The sequence below is a fragment of the Sorex fumeus genome, unplaced genomic scaffold (assembly GCF_029834395.1).
Source record: "Sorex fumeus unplaced genomic scaffold, SorFum_2.1 ptg000061l, whole genome shotgun sequence".
Classification (NCBI taxonomy): Eukaryota; Metazoa; Chordata; class Mammalia; order Eulipotyphla; family Soricidae; genus Sorex; species Sorex fumeus.
Window position 1 is genome coordinate 34,240,896 of NW_026606118.1, and position 25,663 is coordinate 34,266,558.

The window sequence follows — 25,663 nt, forward strand, 5'->3', positions numbered from 1 at the left end:
TGGGATGCTGGGAATTGAACCAGGGTTGGCCACATGCAAGGCAAACACCCTACCCACTGTGCTATCACTCACTCCAGCCCCTCAAACAGAGTTTCCTTGAGGATCTCAGAAGTTCTGGTTGAGAATGGTGACATTTCTGGAAATTCAGAAGCTGCTCTAGAATCCCAATCTCTGTGTATCGTCAATATTTATTTTCTGGTTAGGAATGTCCATACTTATTTGCCACCCATGTCTATTCCTCTGTTTCTATGTCGCCGTTGCTGCCTCTCATTTTGTCGGAGGGAAGGGGCTCCTTGTATCTCTTGGAATTGGTCTATATGTGACCCGGGGACCTCAGCTCCAGTCTCTCTTGCTTTCAAAATTACTTTCTGGAAACCAGGCTCTGTGTGTCAGAAGGGCTGGTTAGCCCACCATTGGCTGCCCAAGGTAAACTCCATCACCTGCATTCTACAGGTCCCTACCTTTGTTCTTGGGGCTTTGTTGTTTTTTTTTTTTTGTTTTGCTCTTTTACTTACTTCGGCACTGACTGGTCCAAAGTCATGTCCTGCAGAATCAGGCTGTTCCACATAAATGGTGTAAAAATCAGGTCTAGGAATAAAATTGAGCAGAGAAAAGATATTATCCACTTGAAATAAACCTACAGGTTGAAGGTGGAAGTTTCACAGGTGTAGAACTCTGTGATTGTTTCTTTTTCTGCCTCTCTGGCCTCCTTTTTGTTATCCAGGACCACTGGTTCCTAAGGGACATGGGAATTAAAACAAACCTTTTCAGAAAGAAAGTATTGTTCTGAATCAGTAATAAAAATCTGCCCCTTTTTTTCAATGCTGTTTCTATGCCTAAGTCCTTTGTGTGCCATTTCTAACACTTATATTGAGTTTCTTCTCCAACGCCTTTATGTCCTTAAATGCTCTCTAAGGCCCTATGGACCTGGAATTCTTCCGGAACCTTCCTCTTCCATTCTATTGCCAAGGCCTTTCCAGCTGGCACCTCTTAAGTCAGTTCTTCTAACCAAGTTTCAAGTCTAATGTCATTTCTGCTCTCAGATCTCACCTCCTGGATGACATTTGTCTCTTTATGACTAGCTCAATGTCTATTGCCTACTATGGTGACCACATTCTCAAAGGCAAAAAGCCAACTGTTCCAAGAAATAACTATTGCAAAGATCCTCTTTAAAAGGTATTGTCAAGGGGGTTCCCCCGCCACAGTCTCCCAAATGACCACTTATTTATTTTGGAGAATTGGAGTGACACCCATCTGTGCTCAGAACTTTCTCCTGGCTCTGTGATAAAAGATCATTCCTGGCATTATTTGAGTAACTAGATGCAGTGCTGTGGACCGAATTGGGATTGACCATAAAAACCAAATACCTTACCCTTTGTTCTATCTTCTATCCCCTCACCAAATGGTCATTAAGAAATATTTTTTGTTTTGGGGCCACATCTGATAGTGCTCAAAGTTTACTCCTGGCTCTGTGTTCAGGGCTCACTCCTGGTAAGCTTGGGTGACCATATGGATTCCGGGAATTGAATCTGAGTCAGCCACCTGCAAAGCAATTGCCCTACCCACTGTACTATCACTCTGGTCCCATTTAAATTTTTTAAGTGATTTAAGATTAATAACATTCCAGTACAACAGCAATTCTCTGACTCTTGATATTACCTTTCAGCTTTGGGAAGGTCCAGCCAATTTAGCAATGTGAAAATCCTATTTTCATATGGAATACTCCTGAAAACAGAAATAAAATTTTTAATTAATTAAATCAAGATCATCCCATTATTTTCCTACTCAGGAAATCATTGCATTTTCAGGTGATAAATTTGTGTTCGCATATGATTAAAGTGTTGAAGATGATTTAGTGTTACACAAAGGATTAGTGTTTATTCCCCTCAACCTTATAAAGAGATACACTTGAATTACTAAAAATGACTTTCTATTTTTGCCTAAGTGTCATAATTTATTTTTAAAAATACTCATTCTGTCTCATAATCTAAGAATAAATTAGAAAGATTGGTAGAGGAGGGCACTGGTGAAGGGATTGGAGATTGGTGTTGGAACATTTATGCCTGATAATCATGAATTAATTTGTACTTCACATGGCTCAATTTTAAAAAAAAATATTAGGGTGGAAAAGAACAGCAGCATAAATACATGTAATGAGGCAAATGCAGGCAAAAGAAATATAAAGCCAGAATATTGGGAGGTAAAAATAAGATCTTAGACTGTATACATTTTGAATCCAAGTTATAATCATTTACTGATAGGTTGGGTGAAGAGTGTAAGATAAGGGAATAAATGATAATGGTAACAATTTTGGCCTTCAAACTGGAAGAGCAGAAAAATAAGCTAATCACTCCCCAGCCTAGAGTGAATCATAATAGATGAGTGCTTTAGTACTTGTTGTAAAACATGTATCTTGTTGGAAAGGAGCCATTTATAGCCACGTCTGATCCTGGCCAAAAGTAGGTCCCGGCTTTTAATCCTTGATACATTGCTGTTAGCCAGACCTGTAAGAAGAGAAAATTTATAAGTAGAAGTAAAAAAGACAATCATTTAGAAAAAAATATATAGAACTATATTACTAGGTACTAATTTCATTTACTTATTAAAATTTATTTGGGCTGGAGTGATAGCACAGTGGGTAGGGCATTTGCCTTGCATGTGGCCGACCCGGGTTCGATTCCTTCATCCCTCTTGGAGAGCCCAGCAAGCTATTGAGAATATCCCACCCTCACAGCAAAGCCTGGCAAGCTCCCCGTGATGTGTTTGATATACCAAAAACAGTAACAGCAAGTCTCACAATGGAGATGTTATTGGTGCCCGCTCAAGCAAATTGATGACAGTGCTACAGTGGACAGTGCAGTGCTATTAAAATTTATTTAAATTTTTGGAAACTTTTCTTTGTAGCAATTTAGGACATAATTTTATAGGGGCTTACCTTTAAAATTAAAAATAAAGTAAGGTATAAAAATACAACTTGCTTTAAAATTGGTAAAATTATACAGTTGCTTCTCTCCTTTAAAGGAGCTATAAAACAGTTGCACTCTATTCTAGCATTGCCTGAATCCCAGTTCAGGGTACAAAATTTCTTGTTTTATGGGATAGTTCCATTTGCTCTTTTATCTCTATTTTTTCCTTTTTTCCTTTTTTTTTTTGGTTTTTGGACCAAACTCAGCTGTGCTCAGAGCTTACTTTGGCTCCATGTACAATGATGAGTCCTTGTGGTTCTCAGGGGACTGTATAGGATCAAACCACAGTCAGCCATGTGCAAGGTACTCACCCTATCCGCTATACTATCACTCCATCCTCATCTATCATATTTCTTAAATAAAATTATGCTCTTTTAAAATATTGTTAAGAAAATAAGAAAAAAGTAGCACGTTCTTTCCAAGTAACTAACAGATTTATATATTTATAATTAATTCCCAAATTTCAACACAATGTAATTCAGGAAGTCATGAATGTTTAAAAGATTCAAATTATAAAATTACAAATATTGGTGAGATATTTTTCCTTCTCAGTCCTTAGATACTACAAATATCATGTCAAGCTCTAAGAGGAGAGAGAGAAAGGTGATCCAAAGTCACAATAGAAAATGGGGCCATTGTGATGCGAGAGTCTGCTACATACTGGTTGCCCTTGCCACCAAGCTGGATTATTTTTCTCCGCCGAGGAAAGTGAAAAATTCTTGTTGAGTTTTACATCATACATATTATTGTCAATGATGCCGTGTGATTCTGGATATAAACCCTAAAATGATAATTTTGAAAAATAATTTATAATAAAATTGTATGTTAATAAACATTTAAATTAAATTTATAGCCTGACATCTATAACTCACATCTTTAGGTATAAACCCCTATATCTGCACCAAATATATATGTGGATAGTCTATACACATAGTCTATACTAAAACATTTATATACATAAAAATATACAAAATATACCCATCCAAGTTTCATCTTAGTCTATATGACATATACCAATGTGCATGTGTATAGATACTTAAGGGTAGAAAATTAAATTAGTCACAGTTAATGTTCTATTGCAATGCAAGACTAAATGCAAAGTAGTACAGACACATAAAGGCTTTGGCAGTAAAAACTGAGGCAAAAAGTTCTCCTTCAAATGTAGTGTAAGGCTCAAGGATGTAGCTGAGCAAGTAAGGGTACGTCTTGCACAAACAAAACCTGAGTTTCATATCTTGCAGTATATATTTGTAAATGCTTTCTAAATATGCCCATGTTCAATAACAGTTTTCTTGAGTTATGTCTTACCACACTTTGAAGAGAATGTATCTGACAATATCCATTCATTTAAAAAACAGAACCAAAAGTAATGAAAAGACTAGGAAAGAAAGAACTTCCCTACATCATATGGACTGACCTCATTCTCAGCCTGTCATAGCTAAAATATCTTCAAATAAGTGGGAGCCAGTCAAAAGATCAGAGAAGAATGGTATTTCTCTCATTCAAGAAGCCAAGAAGCTACTTGGGCTTATCACAAAGGTGAATTAGCCTGAGTCAGAACTCTCACCTACAGTTGGTAACACGCCTCTCAGGAACAAACTGACCAAACTCAGCTGTAATGTCTTTAATCCTCCCTCCCTCCCTCCCTCCCTCCCTCCCTCTCTCTCTCCCTCCCTCCCTTCCTTCCCTCCCTTCTCTCTCTCTCTCTTTCCCCTTTCTTTCATCTTTGGGTCACACATGGCTGTGCTAAGGGCTTACTCCTGACTCAGTGCTCAGGAATCACTCCTGACAGTGCTTAGGAACCATATATGCTGAGGGAATTGAAACCAAGTAGGCTGCAAGCAAGGCAAGCACCCTATCCACCGTACTATCTCTCTGGACCTCAAAGATTCTTTTGAAAACTATGCCATGGGGCTCAGCCAGTTCCTTTCTGAGCTTATCTGGTATGATTTATTGTCCCCATCTGGCTCTTTAGTTTTTCAATTGGGTCAAACACTTACCGTGACAACGGTGTAATGATTTGGGAAGGTTTTGCTTGGATAAGCAGGTCTCATATATTTTGAGTGAACTCCACATGTTTCTGTAATGATGTATAGTGAGAAATTAAGAATTTGTTACCTCCTCAGAAGTTTTTTGATAACTGAAATATCAAAACAACTTTTATAAGAACAAAAATTTTTAATTTAATTTTAATTTTAGCACAGCTGGTAGGGCGTTTGCCTTGCACGCGGCCCAACCCAGGTTCAATTCCCAGCATCCCATATGGTCCCCTGAGTACGGTCAGGAGTAATTCCTGAGTGCATAAACCAGGAGTAACCCCTGTGCATCCTGGGTGTGACCCAAAAAGCAAAAAAAAAAGTAAACTGGATACTGGGATCGGTGGTGGTAGCAAATGGGCACTGGTGGAGGGATGGGTACTCGATCATTGTATAACTGAAACCCAAGCACAAAAATGTGTAAGCCTACAACTTTACCTCATGGTGTTTCACTAATAAAAAATTTTAAAAAATTAAAATAAAAAGAAGTTTAAATTTAGATGCCCAGAATTTCTTTATTCCAGTGAATTCTGATTTCCAGAAATTAAGCGAGGCATGAAATAAATCAGAAATCTGAGATCTTTTTCTATCAAAAGCCAAATAATAAATATTCTAGGCTTTAAAAGTCAACATGGTATTTTTGTTTTAACAGCTCAATTCTATCAATGGCCAAAAGGATCCATATACAAAACATAAATAAATTAATATGCTATAAACCTTTCTTAGGGATGTTGAAATTCAAACCTCACACAAATTTAACATGACATAGAATACAGTATTCTTCAACCATTTAAAAATTGAAAACAATTACTAGCACAGAGCAGACCATATAAAAACAGAGTGGGTTAGTACTGGTGCATGGACCAGAGATTGCTGACCTCTAAAATAAAGATACTCTAAATAGTACAATGCCAGCTTTGTTTCTTTCTTTTAACTTTTTTTAAATTGTATCACTGGCCGACCCAAGTTCGATTCCTCTGCCCCTCTCGGAGAGCCTGGCAAGCTATGGAGAGTATCTCATCGGCACAGCAAAGCCTGGCAAGCTACCCATGATGTATTCGATATGCCAGATACAGTAACAAGTCTCACAATGGAGATGTTATTGGGCCAGCTGGAGCAAATTTATGAACAGCAGCAGGACAGTGCTACAGTGCACCACGAGATACACAGTTACAAAGCTAATCATGATCGGGTTTTAGTTACACAATGATCCAACAGCCATCCCTCCACCAGCGTCCATTTCCCAACACCAATGACCCCAGTTTCATACCTGCCATCCCACCCACCCACCCCCAGCCTGCCTCTCTGAGCTTTTGGCAGGGCTCTCTCTCTCTCTCTCTCTCTCTCTCTCTCTCTCTCTCTCTCTCTCTCATCATTTCAGTAAGAATTTCTAAGCAACATCCGCATTTCAGTTAATAGCAAATAACACTTCTTTCTAAATAGTAAAACAGGTTAACTAAGTAATAGAAAAGGACTTTGATCCTGGCTTAGAGTGCTTGAGCCCACATCATGTAGGATTGTTTATAAAATGTGCTAATTTTAGCGCTAATTACTCTCAGTACAGTTCCCATTTGATCTGTGAAGCTTCCTGTCATTTGTTTCCCACCAAGTCTGGCATACATTTTTTTGAGACCTTTCTATTGTGCTCAGACTGTGCAGTTTCTCTGCCTACGATGGACTGAGTGACAAAGATCAGAACACTCTGCCATTTCCTCAGCAGCCCTGAAGAATAAGACTATTCCAACTAAAATTACTGTCAACTCTAATTCTAAAAGAAAGCTTTACTGTAATTGATTCTGTTTCTATTAAGCAAATAGTGAAAATGACTGTTGTTCAGAAAATAACCAAGTTTGCAGCTGGAAATAATGAGTGTTTTCTCAAACAGGCATGAAGTTGGTCTGCTTCCAGTTTCCTGCCTGGTGTTTGTAATATGATCCAGAAATTTCCTCTTTCATTATCTTCCAGGGCACCCATCAAGAATATTAAATGAAACTCTGATGGCAGAATAGTGGCAAGAAGAGAAAAGAGACTTCGACAAACACACCGTTTTTTAACAAACACACCAAATGACTCTGATGTGGTAAAGTTGGAGGACTGCTCTGGAACTTGACTTGTAGGTAGAAAGATTAATTGTTAATCTCCCTTTTTAAGTGAATGCATGAATAAATAGATCTAATATGAATCAGGGATAAATTATTTAATATTGTATAAAAGTCATATAGTAAGAAAACAAAGTGAACTTATTTTAAAAAAAGAAAATCATCATGTAGGGCCGGAGTGACAGTACAGAGGGGAGAGCGCTTGCCTTGCATGCAGTTGATCAGGGTTCAATCTCCAGCATCCCACATGGTCCCCCCAGGTTCAATCCCCACCATCCCACATGGTCCCCTGACCACCACCAGGAGTAATTCCTGAGTGCAGAGACAATCCAGGAGTAGGCCCTGAGCATCGCTGGGTGTGACCCAAAAAGCAAAAAGAAAGAGAGAAAGAAAGAAAGAAAGAAAGAAAGAAAGAAAGAAAGAAAGAATCATGCAAAGAACAGAAATAGAAAGTTGGTTCCTGTATTTCCTTGAGACATGAGTGACACAATCAAAATTTTAAGTGCCTAAAGGCACAAAATTAACTAAAAACTACTCTACCAGTTTTGTGGAAACATGACATCTCCATTGACATAATGTCCTGAACATAATCTACTGGTTGTCTACAGAGTTAGGCTACCATCTTGCATCAGCTACATTTGAATCAGAACTGCTATAAAATGATTCATAGAAAGCAACAACCCCAACAATAATTTTTCTAGATATAAATAATTCTCAGTTGAGTAGAATAATTCTGGTAGGATATACAATAGAACCAGTAAGAGTAGTGTTTACCATCTGCTCCTTAAACATCTTTTAAAAAGAAAGTATCTTAGACTAGAAAGCTAGTATAACAAATACGGTGCTTGTCTTGCATGCAGCCAACCGTGTTCTGAGTCCCAGCATCCCATGTTTCCCCAGTTCTCTTCAGAAGTGATCAAAGAGTAACCCTGAGCACAGGTGGGTGTGGCACCAAAACAAACTGATTAATTAATTTAAAAAATAAATAAGGGGCTGGAGCAATAGCACAGTGGGTAGGGTATTTGTCTTGCACACGGCTGACCTGAGTTCAATTCCCAGTATCCCATATGGTCCCCTGAGCACCGCCTGGAGTAATCCCTGAGTACATAAGCAGGAGTAACCCCTGTACATCGCTGGGTGTGGCCCAAAAAGCAAATAATAATAATAGTAATAATAATAATAATAATAATAAATAATAAAATAAATAAAAAGAAAGTCCCAAACAAGCAAAAACCCTTGAAGATGTAACTGGAATGATCAAATACCTTTAGTAACTATAAATTATAACCCCAGATGACTAAATAGATGAGTGGGAAAAAATAGCTAAACAATGCAAAACTGCAGCAGAAGCTTTCCTACACTTAAAAAAAAAATTTTCCCCAAATACTCAACCCAACTTTCTATCTTAGGGAACTGAAAAAATGACAAACAAAACCCAAAACTAGCAGAATATCAAGCTAAAATTAAAAAGACATTATACTGAAGGGGAGAATGTCTCCCCTTACAATATTTGCATAATGTCTATCTTGGAAGAAAAGCCAAGTTAATGAAATTGCCACGTACACTGGTCCTTAGGCTAAAGATGCGGGAGACTTCTTGAAATGGGGGCAAGAAGCCTCCTCCCACCCACCTCTACTTTCATCTGGCCAGACATCTCAGCAGTCACACCCCACAGCAGTGGCATAGAAATGGCCCAGCTTCACAACTTCATGACTAAACTTGAAAGAGATGTCATGATATTCCCGTGAAACTCCCAAGGTCCCAAGTGTATCAGTTTTTAGACTGAAAACTCTAGAGCCTTCTCAGGAGGCTGGGGCGGGCCATATCTCTACACTGCCAGAAGCACCTGCGGCCACTCATACCCCACAGCCTCCAGTATGTAAACATCCCAGCTCCATAACTTTATGGCTAATTTCTGAAGAAACACTAAGTCAAAGAATCCTTCCAGTTCTACAGTTCCTGGAATTCAGGACCATGTAAATTTTGCAATACTGACAGCCCTGTAGGAGCACAGAAAATTAAATGGGAAAGTAGTATAGAAATCCACTAAGCTCAACAAGTGAAAACAATAACACAGAAGGCTTGACTGGCACTAAACAACTCAGTCAATCCCCAGACAGTAACTTTAATAACACTATCACTGTCACTGTCTTCCCATTGCTCATCGATTTGCTCAAGCTGGCCCAGTAACGTCTCCACTGTGAGACTTGTTGTTACTGTGTTTGGCATATCAAATACGTCACAGGTAGCTTGCCAGGCTCTGCCCTGCAGGCAAGATACTCTCAGTAGCTTGCTGGGCTCTTTGAGAGTGGCAGATGAATCGAACCTGGGTCGGCCAGGTTGGCCGCATGCAAGCAAACGCCCTACCTGCTATGCTTTCATTCCAGCCCACTACTACTGTGAGATATATCAATTTTCACAAATTTTCTTTTATTGAACTATTTTTTGATAATTCTATTACTATTTTGTTGTAACAAGCAATATAAAATAGTTTGTGACTGGGTGAAAAGCTGAGTACAAAGATAGAGGGAAGGTCACACTGGTGGTGAGATCGGTGCTGGAATATCGCATACCCAAAACAACTGTATTATGAACAACTTTGTAAATCACAGTGTTTAGGGAGAACAAGTAAATATTTGCACAAAATATTCTAGATGAAAGGCTAATAAACAAGATGTATAAAGATATACAAAGTTAACAACAAAACCATTTGGCCAAAAATAAAGAGAAGAGAAGGACTCTTAATTATAGAAGAAGACATACAGAAGCCAGAGAAAGAGTAAAGTAGGTATATCACTTGCTTTGCAGGTGGCCTACCCTGGTTCCATTCCCGACCATGCATATGGTTTCTTGAGCAATACTAGGGATTACTACTCAGGCTCATTCAGAACCTTTCCTTGCTGGTCACATCCACCCAACTAAGTCACAGAACCCAGGTCTCACCAACAATACTCAAGTTAGGACATGTGAACAGACTTCCATAGAGCAAGTTAAAGTCAAATAAAAAATAAATCAAAATAGCAAAAAGGAAAAATATGCTACAAACAAGGAAGAAGCTAACAAATGTGGAAAGGTATGATCAAAGCAACAAAATCTTGAAAGGATATGTAACTAAGACAAATAATTAGCACTAAAGGTCAGAAAGAGAGGCTGGAGTACATCCAGTAGGGCACTTGCCTTGTAGGAGACCAACCAGGATTTGATTCCTGGAATCCCATATGGTCCCCCAAACCTGTCATGAGTGATTACTGAGTGCAGAGTCAGGAATAACTTTGGAGCACTGCTGGTTATACACCCCTAAACACACACACATACACACACACACACACACACACTTAAATAAGTAAAAGTAAGAAAGGTCACTAGAGATTCATGAACTAGGTATGGCTATTATTTGGTGCCTCTGGCTGTGAAGACTTACTCATTTTATTAATATAAGGCATTAGGATATCCCATGTCTGTAAATATTCAGCTCTAAATCCATCCATAGAAAACAAAATAACAGGTGGTCGGTCAAATCTGAAACATTAAAAAAAAAAACACAAAAAACACTAACTGATTATTTTTATTTTAAAACAGAGACATTTTCAATACTATTTACAATTTCCTAATTCAGAAAATGATTACAAATTACAGTAAAAAAATAGTTTTGTATCAAGTTTTATTTATCCTCCCTCTAAGAAATTGTTATCTCCTTTAACAATCAAAACTTCTAGTGCAGAAGCTGGAGCGATAGCACAGTGGTTAGGGTGTTTGCCTTGCATGCGGCCGACCGGGGTTCGAATCCCAGCATCCCATGTGGTCCCCTGAGCACCGCTGGGAGTGATTTCTGAATGCAGAGCCAGGGGTGACCCCTGAGCATCACCAGGTGTAACCCAAAAAGAAAAAAAAAAAAACTTCTAGTGCATCGGTAATCCTAACAAGAATGTACAATATATTTTTAAATGTTTCATAAATTATCTGAATCTTTAAACTTTGAGATTTACCAATTTTTGAACAATTTTGGATAGTTTAAATTACATTAAATTACTTTGACTGACTTCACTAATCTGTTCTACACAGGAAACTCACTGAGAGTTTATAATGACAAGATAGTACGCTGCTTAACAAAGTAAGAACTTTGGCCTCAGAAAGACTTGAATTCAAGAATCATCATTCTTTATTAGCTATTTAACTCTTAGCAGTGACTTAAACTCTCAAAACTAAATCCCAACCCCACTACCAAGTATTTTTTAATTGTTACACCACAATATATTAGTATCATTGTCTCAACTAAAATATATTTAGTGTTTTTTCTCTTTTTTTCTTTTTTTTGCTTTTTTTGGGTCATATCCGGCAATGCACAGGAATTACTCCTGGCTCTGCACTCAGGAATTATTCCCTGCAGTGCTCAGGGGAACATATGCGATGCTGAGAATAGAACCTGGGTCGGCCGCATGCAAGCCAAATGCCTTACCTGCTGTGCTATCGCTCCAGCCACTATATTTAGTATTTTAAAGTGGAGTTAATACATGGAGCTAATTAATTACGTTTTACAATATAGGTCTGCAGCTTACAAACAGAGCATTAACAGAACATCAACAAAAATTTTTTATCAAGAAAAATCACTATTTATTTGAAAATGGGAGGCAGAAAAAATTTATTTCTACTCTCAAACTCAAAAATTATAAATTTTACAATGAGTTTTTCATCTTGAGGATACAACTATGAAATGAAATTTAGAAAATATAGTTTGAGATACATTTTAATCACTCTAAAGATCTATATTTTAATTTTATTATATCAAAAAATAGCATTAGCATAAAAAATTGTTCGTCCATCACCATAAATACCAGAGGAAAAGGCATTTACGAGGATGGAGTGAGAAGCAGCACTTTATGTATTTGCCCTTGTACCACCTGAATCCTCCTCATTCATTCTTCATCCACTTTTCATTGTGAGATGTTCCATGGACAAAGTTGTCTCCCTCCCTTCAGAAGGGAGAACTTCAGGTAGCAGAATATTGATTTTAAAATATTTCTAGCTGGAGTAACTTCAGTCTAAATTCTACCCCCGATCACAGAACCTGAGGAATGTCAGCATGTGATGCTCCAATGAAATATTAAGTCATCATCATAATACAACATGATCATACAACAAATTGAAATGAAATTGTTTTGTGAACAACAAAACCAAATAAGTATGTAATGGGTTTGACGTCACAAGGAAATCTAATCTTCTGATAACTTTATTGTTTCCAAGTTGAAAGTGCAGGAAATTCCCACCCTGACTCTGAACTACAGCTGTCTGCAAGATTTTAAAGAAGGATAAAATTCTCCACATATTCTCACCCTTCTGGACACTGAGGCTGTGGGACTGTTTCACACTCTTCTTTCACCCATGAGGTTTCTCCTGAAAAGCAAGAGATCAAAATATTTAGGCTGCAACAACACAGACCAGAAGGTAGAAACAAGTTGTCAGTGGACATAAGATTCCCTAATTAATTTGTTGCCCTGATGACTAAGTTCTTCCAGAAAATGTTAAGTGCTATTTCACATGTTGGCAAGGTCATTGCCTCTCATGATTGGCATAGACCAGCAATCTACATTAACCAAATACTGGGAAGTGTGTCTTTACCAAGAAAAACAAAGGATAGTCCTTAAACTGGAAAAGCACAATTTCTTCCTACTATACTTAGAATTTTTTCCCCTAAGGATACTCTTTTCCCAACTGGTAGGACATGAATAAGCTTCATAAATACAGCTATACAAGCTGAAAGAAATATTTTAAAAAGCATATTTTTAAAAAAGCATTTAAAAACTATTTAGCCAGGGGCTGGAGCGATAGCACAGCAGGTAGGGTGTTTGCCTTGCACGCAGCCGACCGGGTTTGATTCCCAGCATCCCAATATGGTCCCCTGAGCGCCACCAGGAGTAATTCCTGAGTGCAGAGCCAGGAGTAACCCCTATGCATCGCTGGGTGTGACCCAAAAAGGAAAAAAAAACTACTTAGCCAACACAATACTTGATATCAAATGGGAAAACTGAACAAATATTTAAGATATTTATAGACTTCTTACACTGACCGTGTTTCTACCTGTAAAATATTCCAGCTGATTCGCAAATAGAAATGACAGACTATGAATGTCACTGGCGATATCAAATGAAATCGGGCAATATCCCAACTAACTCACAAATAGAAATGGCAGACTTTGAATGTCACTGACAATATCAAATGAAATCGGGCAATGACATTCAATGGCTAATCTGCTCCCCGCAAAGAGAAAGACTCATAAGATATGCTTTTTGACAGTAGTAACACTTCCATCTATGAAATAACCAGTAGGTAAATTAGCAAATTAAGTAATATTATTTAAATATAACTTGTCTCCCTTTCAAAATACCTATTTACAGGAGTTACAAAAAAAAGTAACCTCCTAGTAACCTCCTATACCATTGGTTGTGTAATCTGCACACTCCGACTGGAAAACTCTATAGGACAAATTTCTCCTTTTTGCCAGCAAGTAAATTGTAAAGGGTTAAAAGATGAGAGAAGGAGAACTTTCCTTCCCTTTAGACTGCTACGACACAGACCAGAAAGTAGAAACAAGTCATGAATGTCTATTTACTAGCAGTTAGATTGTATAAAATTCATGTATGTTCTACTTAAAATAATTTTTAAAAACATTATGAGGCAAACAGAATTTTATACATTTTATGTTTTACTTCAATAAATATCAATATTTTAGACATGTTAATGACATTGGGAAAATTTTTACTTACTTTTCTAGATAATTTCTGTAAGTACAGATAAATGATACTACTTTTTAGGATATGCTTCAAAATAATATAAAATTTTGGTAATTTGGCACAAATAAAGAATGTATTTTTAAAAGAAAAATGTTCAAAATTTGAAAAGCAAAAGGACTGATGACTGAAGTTTATTTTAGCATCATGCTTTATTACCAACTTTTCTAAATGGTCAAATGAGGATTTATTGTTTAAATGCAAGCTTCATTCAATATTGAAAAATCAAATATATCCCATTACTTAAAAATCTAAAACATTAAGTCATGAAGAAGAAAAAATTATTTTGTTAGGTAAAGGTAAAGGTAAAGGCCCTCCCGTTGATCGTCGATTTGCTCGAGCGGGCCCAGTAACGTCTCCATTGGAGATTTTGTTGTTACTGTGTCTGGCATATCGAATACTCTCGGTAGCTTGCCGGGCTCTCCGAGAGGGGCGGAGGAATCGAACTCGGGTCGGCCATGTTGGCTGCTTGTAAGGCGAACGCCCTACCGCTGTTTTGGGCCCACACGTGATTGTGCTTGTGTTCAGGGGCTACTCATGGCTCTGTGCTCAGGAATGACTCAAGAGGACATACGCTGTGTGTGGGATTGAACTAGGATGGTCACATGCAAGGCAAGTAAATAACCTCTGTAATATCTCTCCACTCCAAGAAAACACATTATTTAAAATTCTAATTAAATCTACAACCTAAATCTAAAAAAACCAGGATAGTTTCTTATAGTGGGAAATTTCCTAAACTCATGGGTACTTGGCAAAAATCCTAGACTTAGTGCCAAATTTTATACTGCAATATAGAATGCTTTTCCCTAACTTTAGCAACAAGGTAAGTATATACTTTGGTTGTTTGTCTTTTTGCCATCTGTATTCAACAATATGGGCTGGAGCGATAGCACAGTGGTAGGGCGTTTGCCTTGCACGCAGCCAACATGGCTGACCCGAGTTCGATTCCTCTGCCCCTCTCAGAGAGCCTGGCAAGCTACCGAGAGTATCTCGCCCTCACGGCAAAGCCTGGCAAGCTCCCCGTGATGTATTCAATATGCCAAACACAGTAACAACAAAGTCTCCAATGGAGACGTTACTGGGCCCGCTCGAGCAAATCGATGATCAACGGGAGGGCCTTTATTTACTTTTTATTCAACAATATATTTGAAATTCTACCCAAAGCAATAATGCCAGATCATAATAAAATATAGAGAGAATGGAGAGAAAGAATTGTTTCTTTTTTCTTTTTTTCCCCCCCTGCTTTTTGGGTCACACCCAGCAATGTACAGAGGTTATTCCTGGCTCATGAACTCAGAAATTACTCCTGGCGGTGCTCAGGGGACCTTATGGGATGCTGGGAATCGAACCCAGGTCGGCCACGTGCAAGGAAAATGCCCTACCCGCTGTGCTACTGCTCCAGCCCCAATGTTATAAGGTTTAATGTTTAATGTATTTATCTCATTACAAAATGGAGGGAAACAAACTCACATCAGAAAACAATAGGTATATTTATCCTTTGCGGTTAATTTCTGTCAGATACCATAATTAGAGTATGTATGGAGTCATTTTTTTCCCCGTATTCTCTTAGACATTTTCTTTTATGATGCCATAAAGGTGTAAAAGATCAGGTTAAAGAAAATTCTTATGTAAAAAAGCATAGAATTGACCAGCTAAAGAAAGAAGCGCCATCTAGAAAGTAATACAAGATTAACATAATGAAGGAAAGGTAGGGACAATTATCATACTAAGTCTTAAATTATTTTAACAGAGAGAGCACGTGTTTTGCAAGAATGAAGCTCTACAATTCAATTTTGAGCACTAGTCTGCAAGACTCCTGAATCACTGCTGGGGTGACCGTTAGTGACCCCCAGCACTGGGTCTACAGAGAGTAGTCTGGGCCAGGCCAGATGTCACAGGAAGTTCCTGGGCTCTGCTGAAGAACCCCACCAGCTTCACTTTGCCACCCACTGCCATGACACAGAAAAGTCTAACAAATTTTAGTTGTCCAAGATAGCGACGTAATTTTTCTTTCAAGATTGTAGTAAAAACCAGCTTGTAGGATAACACTCTTTTGTCCTTCCTCAGGTAGCTTAGGTTTATCAGGTCACACCCATCTAAGGACACTGAACTTGTATTGTAAGCAAAGTCCTTTCTGTATGGACACAGGAAGACAGTTAATATTATGCTTTGTACCTTGGGAGTTGATTGACTCCGAATAATATTTACTCATGGGCATCTGATTTCTTAACTCAGTTGCCCTTAGTTCCTAGCACCCAAAAAGCAGGGTCCCGACGAGGGACTGAATGGACCCAGGGCAAGCAGTGAGCTACCCTGGTATCGAAATGGGCCAGGCCAAAGAGCCACGATACTCAACTATAAGTTGAGGTCATGATCATGGACAAATGCCGTCATGATCCAAAAGTAAGTAACGACGAGACTAGGACCCTGCTGGAGCTAGGAATATTAACTTGGCCTGAGGACTGCGGAATGTATAGTGAGATGTTCTCAGGAAGAACCAAACGAAGTTTATATCTCTTACTGTGCTCATACAGAATGACATTGCTAGAAATATTAGAAGTAGATTTATTACAACTATTTAAGTAGATTACTGAGGGAAGAACACACCCTTGTTGGGATCCCACACTTGAGCGGATCTCCTAGTAACCTGGAGTAATCTCTGTAGATGAGATTTTATCCTTGAGTTAATCTCCTGGAGGAGTGATTTTACCTCTCTTTGTTGATTCGTCAGTATTCAACCCACCTTTATGTCACTGCCTTATGTGACTGCTATATAAACTAAGAGGTAAGCTCGGAGGGAGGACAGTCAGAAGCGAGAGAGCTCGGACTCCAGAGATCCAGAGTCAGAGCCAGAAGGAGAGAGGTTCCAAGATTGGGGCCCAGGAGAGAAGGAGGCAGAGAAAGACAGGAGTGAAGAGGATTGGAATAAACTACTATTGATATAGATCTGATGGCCCTCGTTTCTTCTTCTGTCTGCCCTTGGCCAATAGCCGTTCCGATCCAGGCCACACACAGCGGCTCAAGAGCACCAAATGTGGGCAGTGAGACAATGCCATCCAGTGAGCCCGTGAACACACAACCTTCAGCATGATAAGATATTACACCAGCTAGTTGAGGGCAGCTCACTCACTGAGAAGGAAAATCAAGTGTATTGTGTTCAGCAGGGAACAAGACACCTGTTTTCTTGTCTCTTCTTACTGATTGCCTCAAAACCAAAGCATACCACTTGCTTTCTGATGCCTTGTTAAAGCATTATGGATAAAGAAAACCATTAATATTTTTTTCTTGATATTTTATTTTGGGTAGGGGAGGATTTCCCTGTTTTGTTTGTTTTCTTTTTTTGGGTCACACATGGCAATGCACAGGGGTTAGTCCTGGCTCTGCACTCAGGAATTACCCCACACAATGCTCAGGGGACCATATGGGATGCTGGGAATCAAACCCGGGTCGGCTGTGTGCAAGACAAATGCTCTACCCACTGTGTTATTGTTCCAGACTCTTCCCTCTGTTTTCTGTCTTCAAATTAGTGACCTGAAACCTCATCTCTTCTAATTTTTTTTTCCTTTTTTTTTTTATTATTTGTGAAACACCATGAGGTACAGTTGTAGATTTACAATTTTTTGTGGTTGGGTTTCGATTATACAATGATCAAATACTCATCCCTCCACCAGTGCCCATTTTCCACCACCATGGATAATATCCCTCCCACCCCCATCCCCCCCATCCCACCCTGACTCTGTGGCAGGGCAATCCCTTGTGTTCTCTCTCTCCTTTTGGGTGTTATGGTCTGCAAAAGAGGCATTGAGTGGCAAACATGTTCAGTCCATAGTCTACTTTCAACATGCATCTCCCCTCCTGGGAGGATCCTCCAAACACCCTTTATTAGGTGCTCCCTTCTCTATCTGAGCTGCCCTTTCCCCTAGAATGCCCGGCTGGCCTCTAAGCTATGGAGTAATCCTCCTGGTGCTGATCTCAGCTATTCTTGGGTATTAATCTCATATTTTGTTACTTTATATCCCCCAGATGAATGCAATCTTTCTATGTCTATCCCTCTCTTTCTGACTCATTTCACTTAGCATGATACTTTCCATATTGTACCACTTGTATGTAAATTTCATGACTTCATCTTTTCTAACAGCTACATAGTACTCCATTGTGTAGATGTACCAAAGTTTCTTTAACCAGTCATCTGTTCTTGGGCATTCAGGTTTCTTCCAGCTTCTGGCTATTGTAAAGAGTGCTATGAAAACCATTAATATTAATATAAACACAATGCTATAAAGAATGTCTTTAAATAGTTTTTTTTTAAAAAAAAAAAAAGCAAATGCAGTAAAGTGAAAAATGTTTCTTATAACTCATGGGGTCATGAATTAAAACCCAGTTCTGCCCCATGTGCTGAGGTAATCAGGAGAGTACTGTCATCTGAACTCATGGATCATTCCCGGCAGGACTTGAACCCAAGTCCACTCAGCACCCTACCCACTGTACTATAAGTCCCCAGCCCTTATTTGGTTGGTTGGTTGATTTTTTTTTAACCCCCAGAGAGAAGGGCCAAGAAGATGATTTAGTAACTTAAAAGTGCTTGCCTAATAAAATGCCACAGCCTGTAGCACACAAAAGTGCTGAAGTAATATTGATAGCCCTGCTGGTAAAAATTCCCAGAGATATAGAGCATGTGAGATAGGTCAGTGTCTTAGAAAGTGCCCAGGGCAAAACTCTGAGCTAAGATTGTATTGCTGGGCATGCACCAAGGCGATCTTAAGCCCAGGGACTCTGATCCCCATGAGGAAAAAAAAAAAGAATTCCTGGGGATTATCTAATTACCCTAATAAAGAGTTATCCAAATAAGCCAGTCTATCACTTACTATAATTAGTTCTGTTTACTCTTTATTGTTCATTTCTTCTAGTCAGCAAAGGTTTCAACGAGTTGCTAGAAAGGTAGCAATGTAACCAATTCTAGTCTTAAAATAAGTAAATTATTCTGTAGAAATACAATTCATTTTTCTACCAACAAACATACTTTTCGTGATTTTATCTTAACATTCTTTCTATTCTAGATGCACTTAGTCTCTAATTCTCTGAGTCAGTTTAACATTCATTTCAGTTGATTATCGCATTAAACATTCATTTCAATTGATTATCGCATTAAAAAGCTGGAGCGATAGCACAGCGGTAGGGCGTTCGCCTTACAAGCGGCCAACATGGCCGACCCGAGTTCGATTCCTCCGCCCCTCTCAGAGAGCCCAACAAGCTACCGAGAGTATTCGATATGCCAGACACAATAACAACAAAGTCTCCAATGGAGACGTTACTGGGCCCGCTCGAGCAAATCGACGATCAACGGGAGGACCTTTACCTTTTACCTTTATCGCATTAAAAATTAATCTTTGTTCACTTTACATTCACATATGAGAGGTGTTTTAAAGATTTTAAAATTTGTATTGTCAAGATGAGGCAAAAGTGACCACAAATTGGTAATTGCTGAAGCCAGGTGGTGAGCATACTATTCTTTTCTTTATGTTAGAAATTAATCACCATTTTACAAATTGTACTTTTTTCTTTGTGTTTTTATCTTTTTTCCCTGCCATTTAATTGCTTTTTATTTGTTAGAGAAATAAGCAAACTGGAAACTACCTGTCTTTAAAATATTACAAGAAATTTTAATGAGAAAGAAGAAAACCAGCTGGAGGGCCCCACAGCTCCTGGAGAATGCTCCAGGTCCCAAACAGAGCTGATATCACCGGGAGGTCCCAGGTGGGGAAGGTGCTGTATTCTGCCTTCTCCAGATGGAACCCCGGTGACCATGAACCTCTACAAGCATAGCTCTGGCATGCGGGCACCAGGACATTCTTTCCAAACCGCGTGGCCGCTTATGCGGCTGTGAGACATCTCCTTGTATACAAAGTGACCAGTGGAAAGTAAATCATCCAATGTTTCTCCCTGAAAATCAGGCTTAACTCTTTCGCAAACCACAATACCCAAAAGGAGAGAGAGAACAGAGGGGAATGCCTTGCCACAGAGGCAAGGTGGGATAGCGGGTATGGGGGGTGGGAGGGATACTGGGATCCGTAGTGGTGGAAAATGGGCACTGGTGGAGGGATGATATTCGAAATAAATAAAAAAAAAGTTTAAAAAAATTTTCATGATACATTAATAATTATTAAATGCAACATAATTACTATTTTTTAAATGTACTATTTTTAAAAGGTTAAAATTTAAGGTTTTATTTTATTTTTCATGGATCCTTGTGGTTTATTTTCAATGAAGCATTGTATAAAAAAGGATTAATTAATAAATAGCCTATTTTTCTACCAGAGGCTATTGTTAATATTACTTCTACTATGGGCTGGAGCGATAGCACAGCGATAGGGTGTTTGCCTTGCAAGCGGCCAACATGGCCGACCCGAGTTCGATTCCTCCGTCCCTCTCAGAGAGCCCGGCAAGCTACTGAGAGTATCTTGCCCACACGGCAGAGCCTGGCAAGCTACCCGTGACATATTCGATATTCCAAACACAGTAACAATAAGTCTCACGATGGAGATGTTACTGGGCCCGCTCGAGCAAATCGATGAACAATGGGAGTACCTTGATGGGCTGGAGCAATAGCACAGAGGGTATGACGTTTGCCTTGCATGAGGCCGACCTAGGTTCGATTCCTCTGTTCCTCTCAGTGAGCCCGGCAAACTACCAAGATGATCCTGCCCGCATGGCAAAGCCTGGCAAGCTCCCCGTGACGTATTCGATATGCCAAAAGCAGTAACAAGTCTCACAATGGAGATGTTACTGATGCCCGCTCAAGCAAATTGATGAACAATGGGAGGACAGTGCTACTTCTACTATAATTTTTCTCCTCTTTAAAATTTTTGAAGTCCATGCTAATTTTGGTCTAAAAATATTAAACATATAAGTTAATATGTTCTCTTTTCATATAGTGTTATGAAAAAGGCTTGATAACAAAACAATTTTGTGTCTTTTTGTATGTAGGAATATTTTGATGACATTTTTATGCATTTCATCAGATATTCAGAGGGATAGGTGATTTTAAAATACCTCTATCAAATACACAAAAATGTCACAAGAAGGGAATTAAAAAATACCAAGATGGACTCTAATTTAATATAGGTAGTATTAACTACCTAAGAGTTAATAATTTAAACAATCTACAAAATAATTTAATAACATTTAGTAATTCACTCAATAATTAAATTGAGAAAAAAATTAGTTTAACTATTTGATAACTTTAAATAATTATATGTGTTAATAATTTACTCAGCAAATTAAAATTAAATTTTAATTTAACTATTTAATAACTTTAAATAATTATTTAAGGGTTGATAATTTAATCACTCAGGATGTAGCTGTTTCAATATTAACAACACTAATCTAGCAGGTTGATATTTAACCTAAATACTACCTTTATCATGTTCCTACTTTAGGATGACAACTGGTATCTCAAACCTAGTATGGTTATTGGATTGATAAGAAGTTTGCCTTCGCAGATGCAATTGGAGTTTTAAGCTTTCTCTTAGCTAGCTGCTTAGAGGTCTCTTTTGGCAGTACTCAGGGTATCATATGTGGCACCAGGGCTTAAAACTGCACCTTCATGTTGAAACATTATATGACTGAAACCCACTCATGAACAATTTAGTAACCGTGTATCTCACTGTGATTCAATTAAATAGATAAATAAATAAAAACTGGACCTCAGGCATACAAAGCCTGTACTCCAGTCCGTGGAGCTATCCCTCTGGCCCTCTTCTTTTCTATAATATCTATGATATGATCCACTTTTAAAAATGCACTACATTTTTTGCTTCCCAAGTGACATTTCTTAGTGTCATTCATTGAAAAGTCTAGAACCAGCGGAAAGAAGAGAGTCAAACACTCATGTCCTCTAGATCTTTTAGATTGAGTTGGGGCCAGAATGATACTATAGCAATTTGCCTTGCATGTTGCTGACCCAGGTTCGATCTTTAGCATAGTTCCATGAGTTATTCCTGAGTGCAGAGCCAGGAGTAACCTCTGACCCTCTCTAGGTGTGCCACTACTCCCAAGAAAAAGGCAGAGTTGGGTTTTTCACCTCATCCATATAATCTAAAGAAAAGTGATATCTGCATTGAGGGAGTGGGCACTATATGCACGGGAATGCCCACCAGTCTCAGCATGGAGAACAAGAAGAGTCTAAATTACCCAACATGCAATTGGTATTGCAAGCAAGTAAAACAAGTTAAGGACAAGATTCTTGCCAGGAGAATCAGTGTTTGTGTTGAGCACATCAAACTCTCCAAAAGCATAGAGAGCTCCCTGAAATTTAGGAAGAAAAAGAATAGGAGTCAGGGAGACATGTATTTGGGTCCCATTGAAGTCCCTTTCTTTTCCACCCAGAGAAGCACAATATAGGAGAACCAATGAAAAGAAACTGAAGCTCCTGGAACCTGTTCTCTTATTAATTTCATGGTCTGGCAAGTGTTCTATTTTTTTATATAAAAATTTAAATTAAGGATCTCTGGACTATAAAAATAAAAGAAAGCAAAATGCATTTTTCCTCACATTAAATCCTTTTGTGGTGTCTTCTTTCTATATGGAGTGACTGAAGACTATCATACTCATTTTATATTTTGAGGTAGAGGCTAGCTCAGAGCCAAACAGGTCTACCCCCACTGCTTACCTTGGCAGACGCTTTTATAGTCAACACAGCAATCTTTCCTCTGCAAACAGTCATCTGAACAAGAACAGAGGCTGGATTCCAGTCTGACCTCACCACAACGAAATACACTGCATGTCCACATCCGAGCTGTAAAATGTTAAATATGGAATTCAGTTATGTGTATTTAACCCAAACATCCAATCATAAAAAATATGGTAATTCAGGCATTTTCCCCTAGAATTTATAGTGCACTTCAATTTTTGGTTTACAATACTAAAAAGTGAAAGTAAATGATGAGAAGTGATCCACCACATTTGTTTATTTAGAGCTAGTGGCAGAGAGAAACACAGCCTTATAATCTACAGCGCTGGTTAACCTAGGTAGGAGTTGAATCCCCAGAAACACAAAACACTGGTTATTTTTCCTTATAAGGGCAGGAGCTCTCAATAGGGAAGTAGACTATTTCTGAATGATAGTTGCTCAATCACTGTCACTCAAGGAAGTTTTTCTCAGCCTTCTCCTTGGAGAGAAAAGGCAGGGACAGCAGAAATGATAGGAACAAATTGGTCACTTCTGCAAGAATGTATATCAGGATATCTATAGGCTGGGAATTATAAAAGTGAGCAGGTAGATCAGTAACCCACAGGCGTCTGGTTTTACTGTAAGACTGTAGAGACTTAGTATAAGATCAAGTAAACCAAAAGCTAAAAACAAGGTGATAAAAACAAGGTAATTTCCTATTGCCTCCTGCTAGGAAACAATGACTAAAATAAACAGCACAGTGCAAAGTGAAATAGGTAATTGCTGTGTGCGTGCATTGTCTGGAGTTCTTTGCTTGAAGATATTTTTTATTTGCTTAGAGAAGGCTTTTGGAGATTAAGTAAAAGAAATACTGATCTTATCTCTAAAAGTTCATTCCTTCTTCCTTGACCTTTTCAGAAAGCAATTTAAGGTGCTTCACTGTTTTAAACTCGGGAGTAGAGTTCAGTGGTAGAGCAATTGACTGCACTGTTTTAATACTCACTCTGCTATAACCACTAGATGACCCCATATTTCCAAATTTTTAGAAAATCAAACATTGAAAATTATCTTTTCTGCCTTGAACATGGTGATTCTCTGGTTGCCGTCTGTGGAACACTAATACACTAATATCAGGATCACACCTGCCCTCTGTGTCTTAAGAATTCTGAGTTTGAGAATTTTGCAAACAAAACTAACTCAGATTTTTACTTTAGTTAAGTTCATCTCAACTTTACAGTAAAATTCCACTAAAATGTGTGACATTATACAACATTTTCCCATCAGCTTCAAATAATAAAGACTCTGCTTAGCACTGTGAAGATGGAGGTGATAGTAACATATCCTTTACTCAAATTGTTATGGATTGAAATGTGTCTCCTCCTTACCTAAACATTGGTGCCCTGATCCCCATTATCTGGATAATGACTTTATATAAAAATGGATCTATGCAAATAATGAGCTAAAATGGGATCACTAGAGGAGGGGGGCTAACTTACTATTTTTGGTATTCTTACAAAGAGGGGGAAATTTGAAGATAGAAACACAAGAGACAAGACTGTGAAGAAAACAGGGAGAACACAATGTGAGGAAAAATCAGACTTGGGGTTTTAATGTACAAATCAAAGAATACCAAAAACTAACAGCACCCTTCAAAAAGCTGGAAGAGGCATGAGAAAAATACTTTCCTAATTCCTTAGGTGAGATCCAGCTTTGTAGACACCTAGATCTTGGGGACCTCATCTCCAAAGCTGAGAGAAAATAAACTTTCTGTTTTTTAACCCCTCCTTGCGTTATATGTTATTATGGAAACACTCAAAAACAAATACACCAAGTACATGGGAGAGCATTTGGACACGTATTTTTAAAAATGACATCACATAGAATGTATAAAATGACATACAGGTAGGTTATGCCTGATCTGTTCAATAGCCTGGCTTCTAGTTTGGGCTTTGCATCAACTCCATAGGTCATTTATGAAGGATTATACTGGGGTCAAATAGTATCTCTTGTGAACTTGCATACTGTGCAAAGTACAACGAACATGCTAGTGTTCCTATTATCAGAGCTCATACCTGATTCCACACACGTGTCCTCAAAGTCCCAGCAACAGTCACCTCGAGCTTTACATTCACTGTCACACCGGCAGTTTTCCAGTCCTCTATATGATGAATCAAAGCATTTTTTCCTGCAGCTGCCTGTTAGGGGAAAAAAAAAAATAAGAAAACCTCCAACCATCAGAAAGGACCAAACAGGGGGCTGGAGCAATAGCACTGTGGATAGGGCGTTTGCCTTGCACGCGGCCAACCCGGGTTTGATTCCCAGCATCCCATATGGTTCCCTGAGCACCGCCAGGGGTGATTCCTGAGTGCAGAGCCAGGAGTAACCCCTGTGCATTGCTGGGTGTGACCCAAAAAGGAAAAAAAAGGACCAAACATAATGGCCTGTCAGTATCTCTGTATTGCAAATCATAATGCCCTAAAGTAGAGAAAGAGTAAAAAGGAAAGTGCCTGCCATAGAGGCAGGGGGTGGGGTGGGAGTGGGGTGGGAGGGATACTGAGGACATTGGTGGTGGAAGATGTTCACTGGTAGAGGGATGGGTGCTGGATCATGACTGAAACTAAATCATGAAAGTTTTGTAACTGTATCTCATGGTGATTCAATAAATAAATGAATAAATAAATAAAAGAACACTTCAACAACAACAAAAAAGAAAACAAGGAAACCAATATTTAGACATTCTTCATTATCTCATAGCTAGACAGAAAAAAACACACAGAAGCAATTACACTGAACAAGATAGACAAAGAGACAAATGTTGTCTATCAGTTCAATGTGATCATGAAACTCTGATATATATAGAAGTACATGGAGAACAGGATTTGGGGTTGGAATCTAAACTAGAAAGATGGTATAGAAGACTACACTGAGTCATAGAACTATGAGCATGAATCCTCCCCTACCTCCACCCATTTTGTGCATACATCATTTAGAACCAGGATTTGTTTGTTTGTTGGGCCACACTTGGCAGTGCTCAGGGAAGACTCTTGGCTCTGATCCCCTGGTACTAGGGATCAAACCTAGGATGACCATGTGCAAGGCAAATGCCCTA

At 38.7% G+C, this 25,663-nt stretch overlaps 1 protein-coding gene across 1 annotated transcript in view; it reads right to left on the reverse strand.

Annotated features, from left to right (window-relative positions):
- The window catches only part of ENPP3 (ectonucleotide pyrophosphatase/phosphodiesterase 3), a 102,028-nt gene that overhangs the window by 58,730 nt on the left and 17,635 nt on the right, over window positions 1-25,663 (reverse strand). The window contains exons 3-11 of the mRNA XM_056126366.1: window positions 24,627-24,749; window positions 22,555-22,680; window positions 12,432-12,492; window positions 10,523-10,620; window positions 4,967-5,046; window positions 3,628-3,747; window positions 2,395-2,504; window positions 1,660-1,725; window positions 516-588 (exon numbers count right to left, since the gene is read on the reverse strand). Of these exons, the coding sequence (XP_055982341.1) occupies window positions 516-588; window positions 1,660-1,725; window positions 2,395-2,504; window positions 3,628-3,747; window positions 4,967-5,046; window positions 10,523-10,620; window positions 12,432-12,492; window positions 22,555-22,680; window positions 24,627-24,749 (857 nt within the window). The remainder of the gene's footprint in view (window positions 1-515; window positions 589-1,659; window positions 1,726-2,394; window positions 2,505-3,627; window positions 3,748-4,966; window positions 5,047-10,522; window positions 10,621-12,431; window positions 12,493-22,554; window positions 22,681-24,626; window positions 24,750-25,663) is intronic.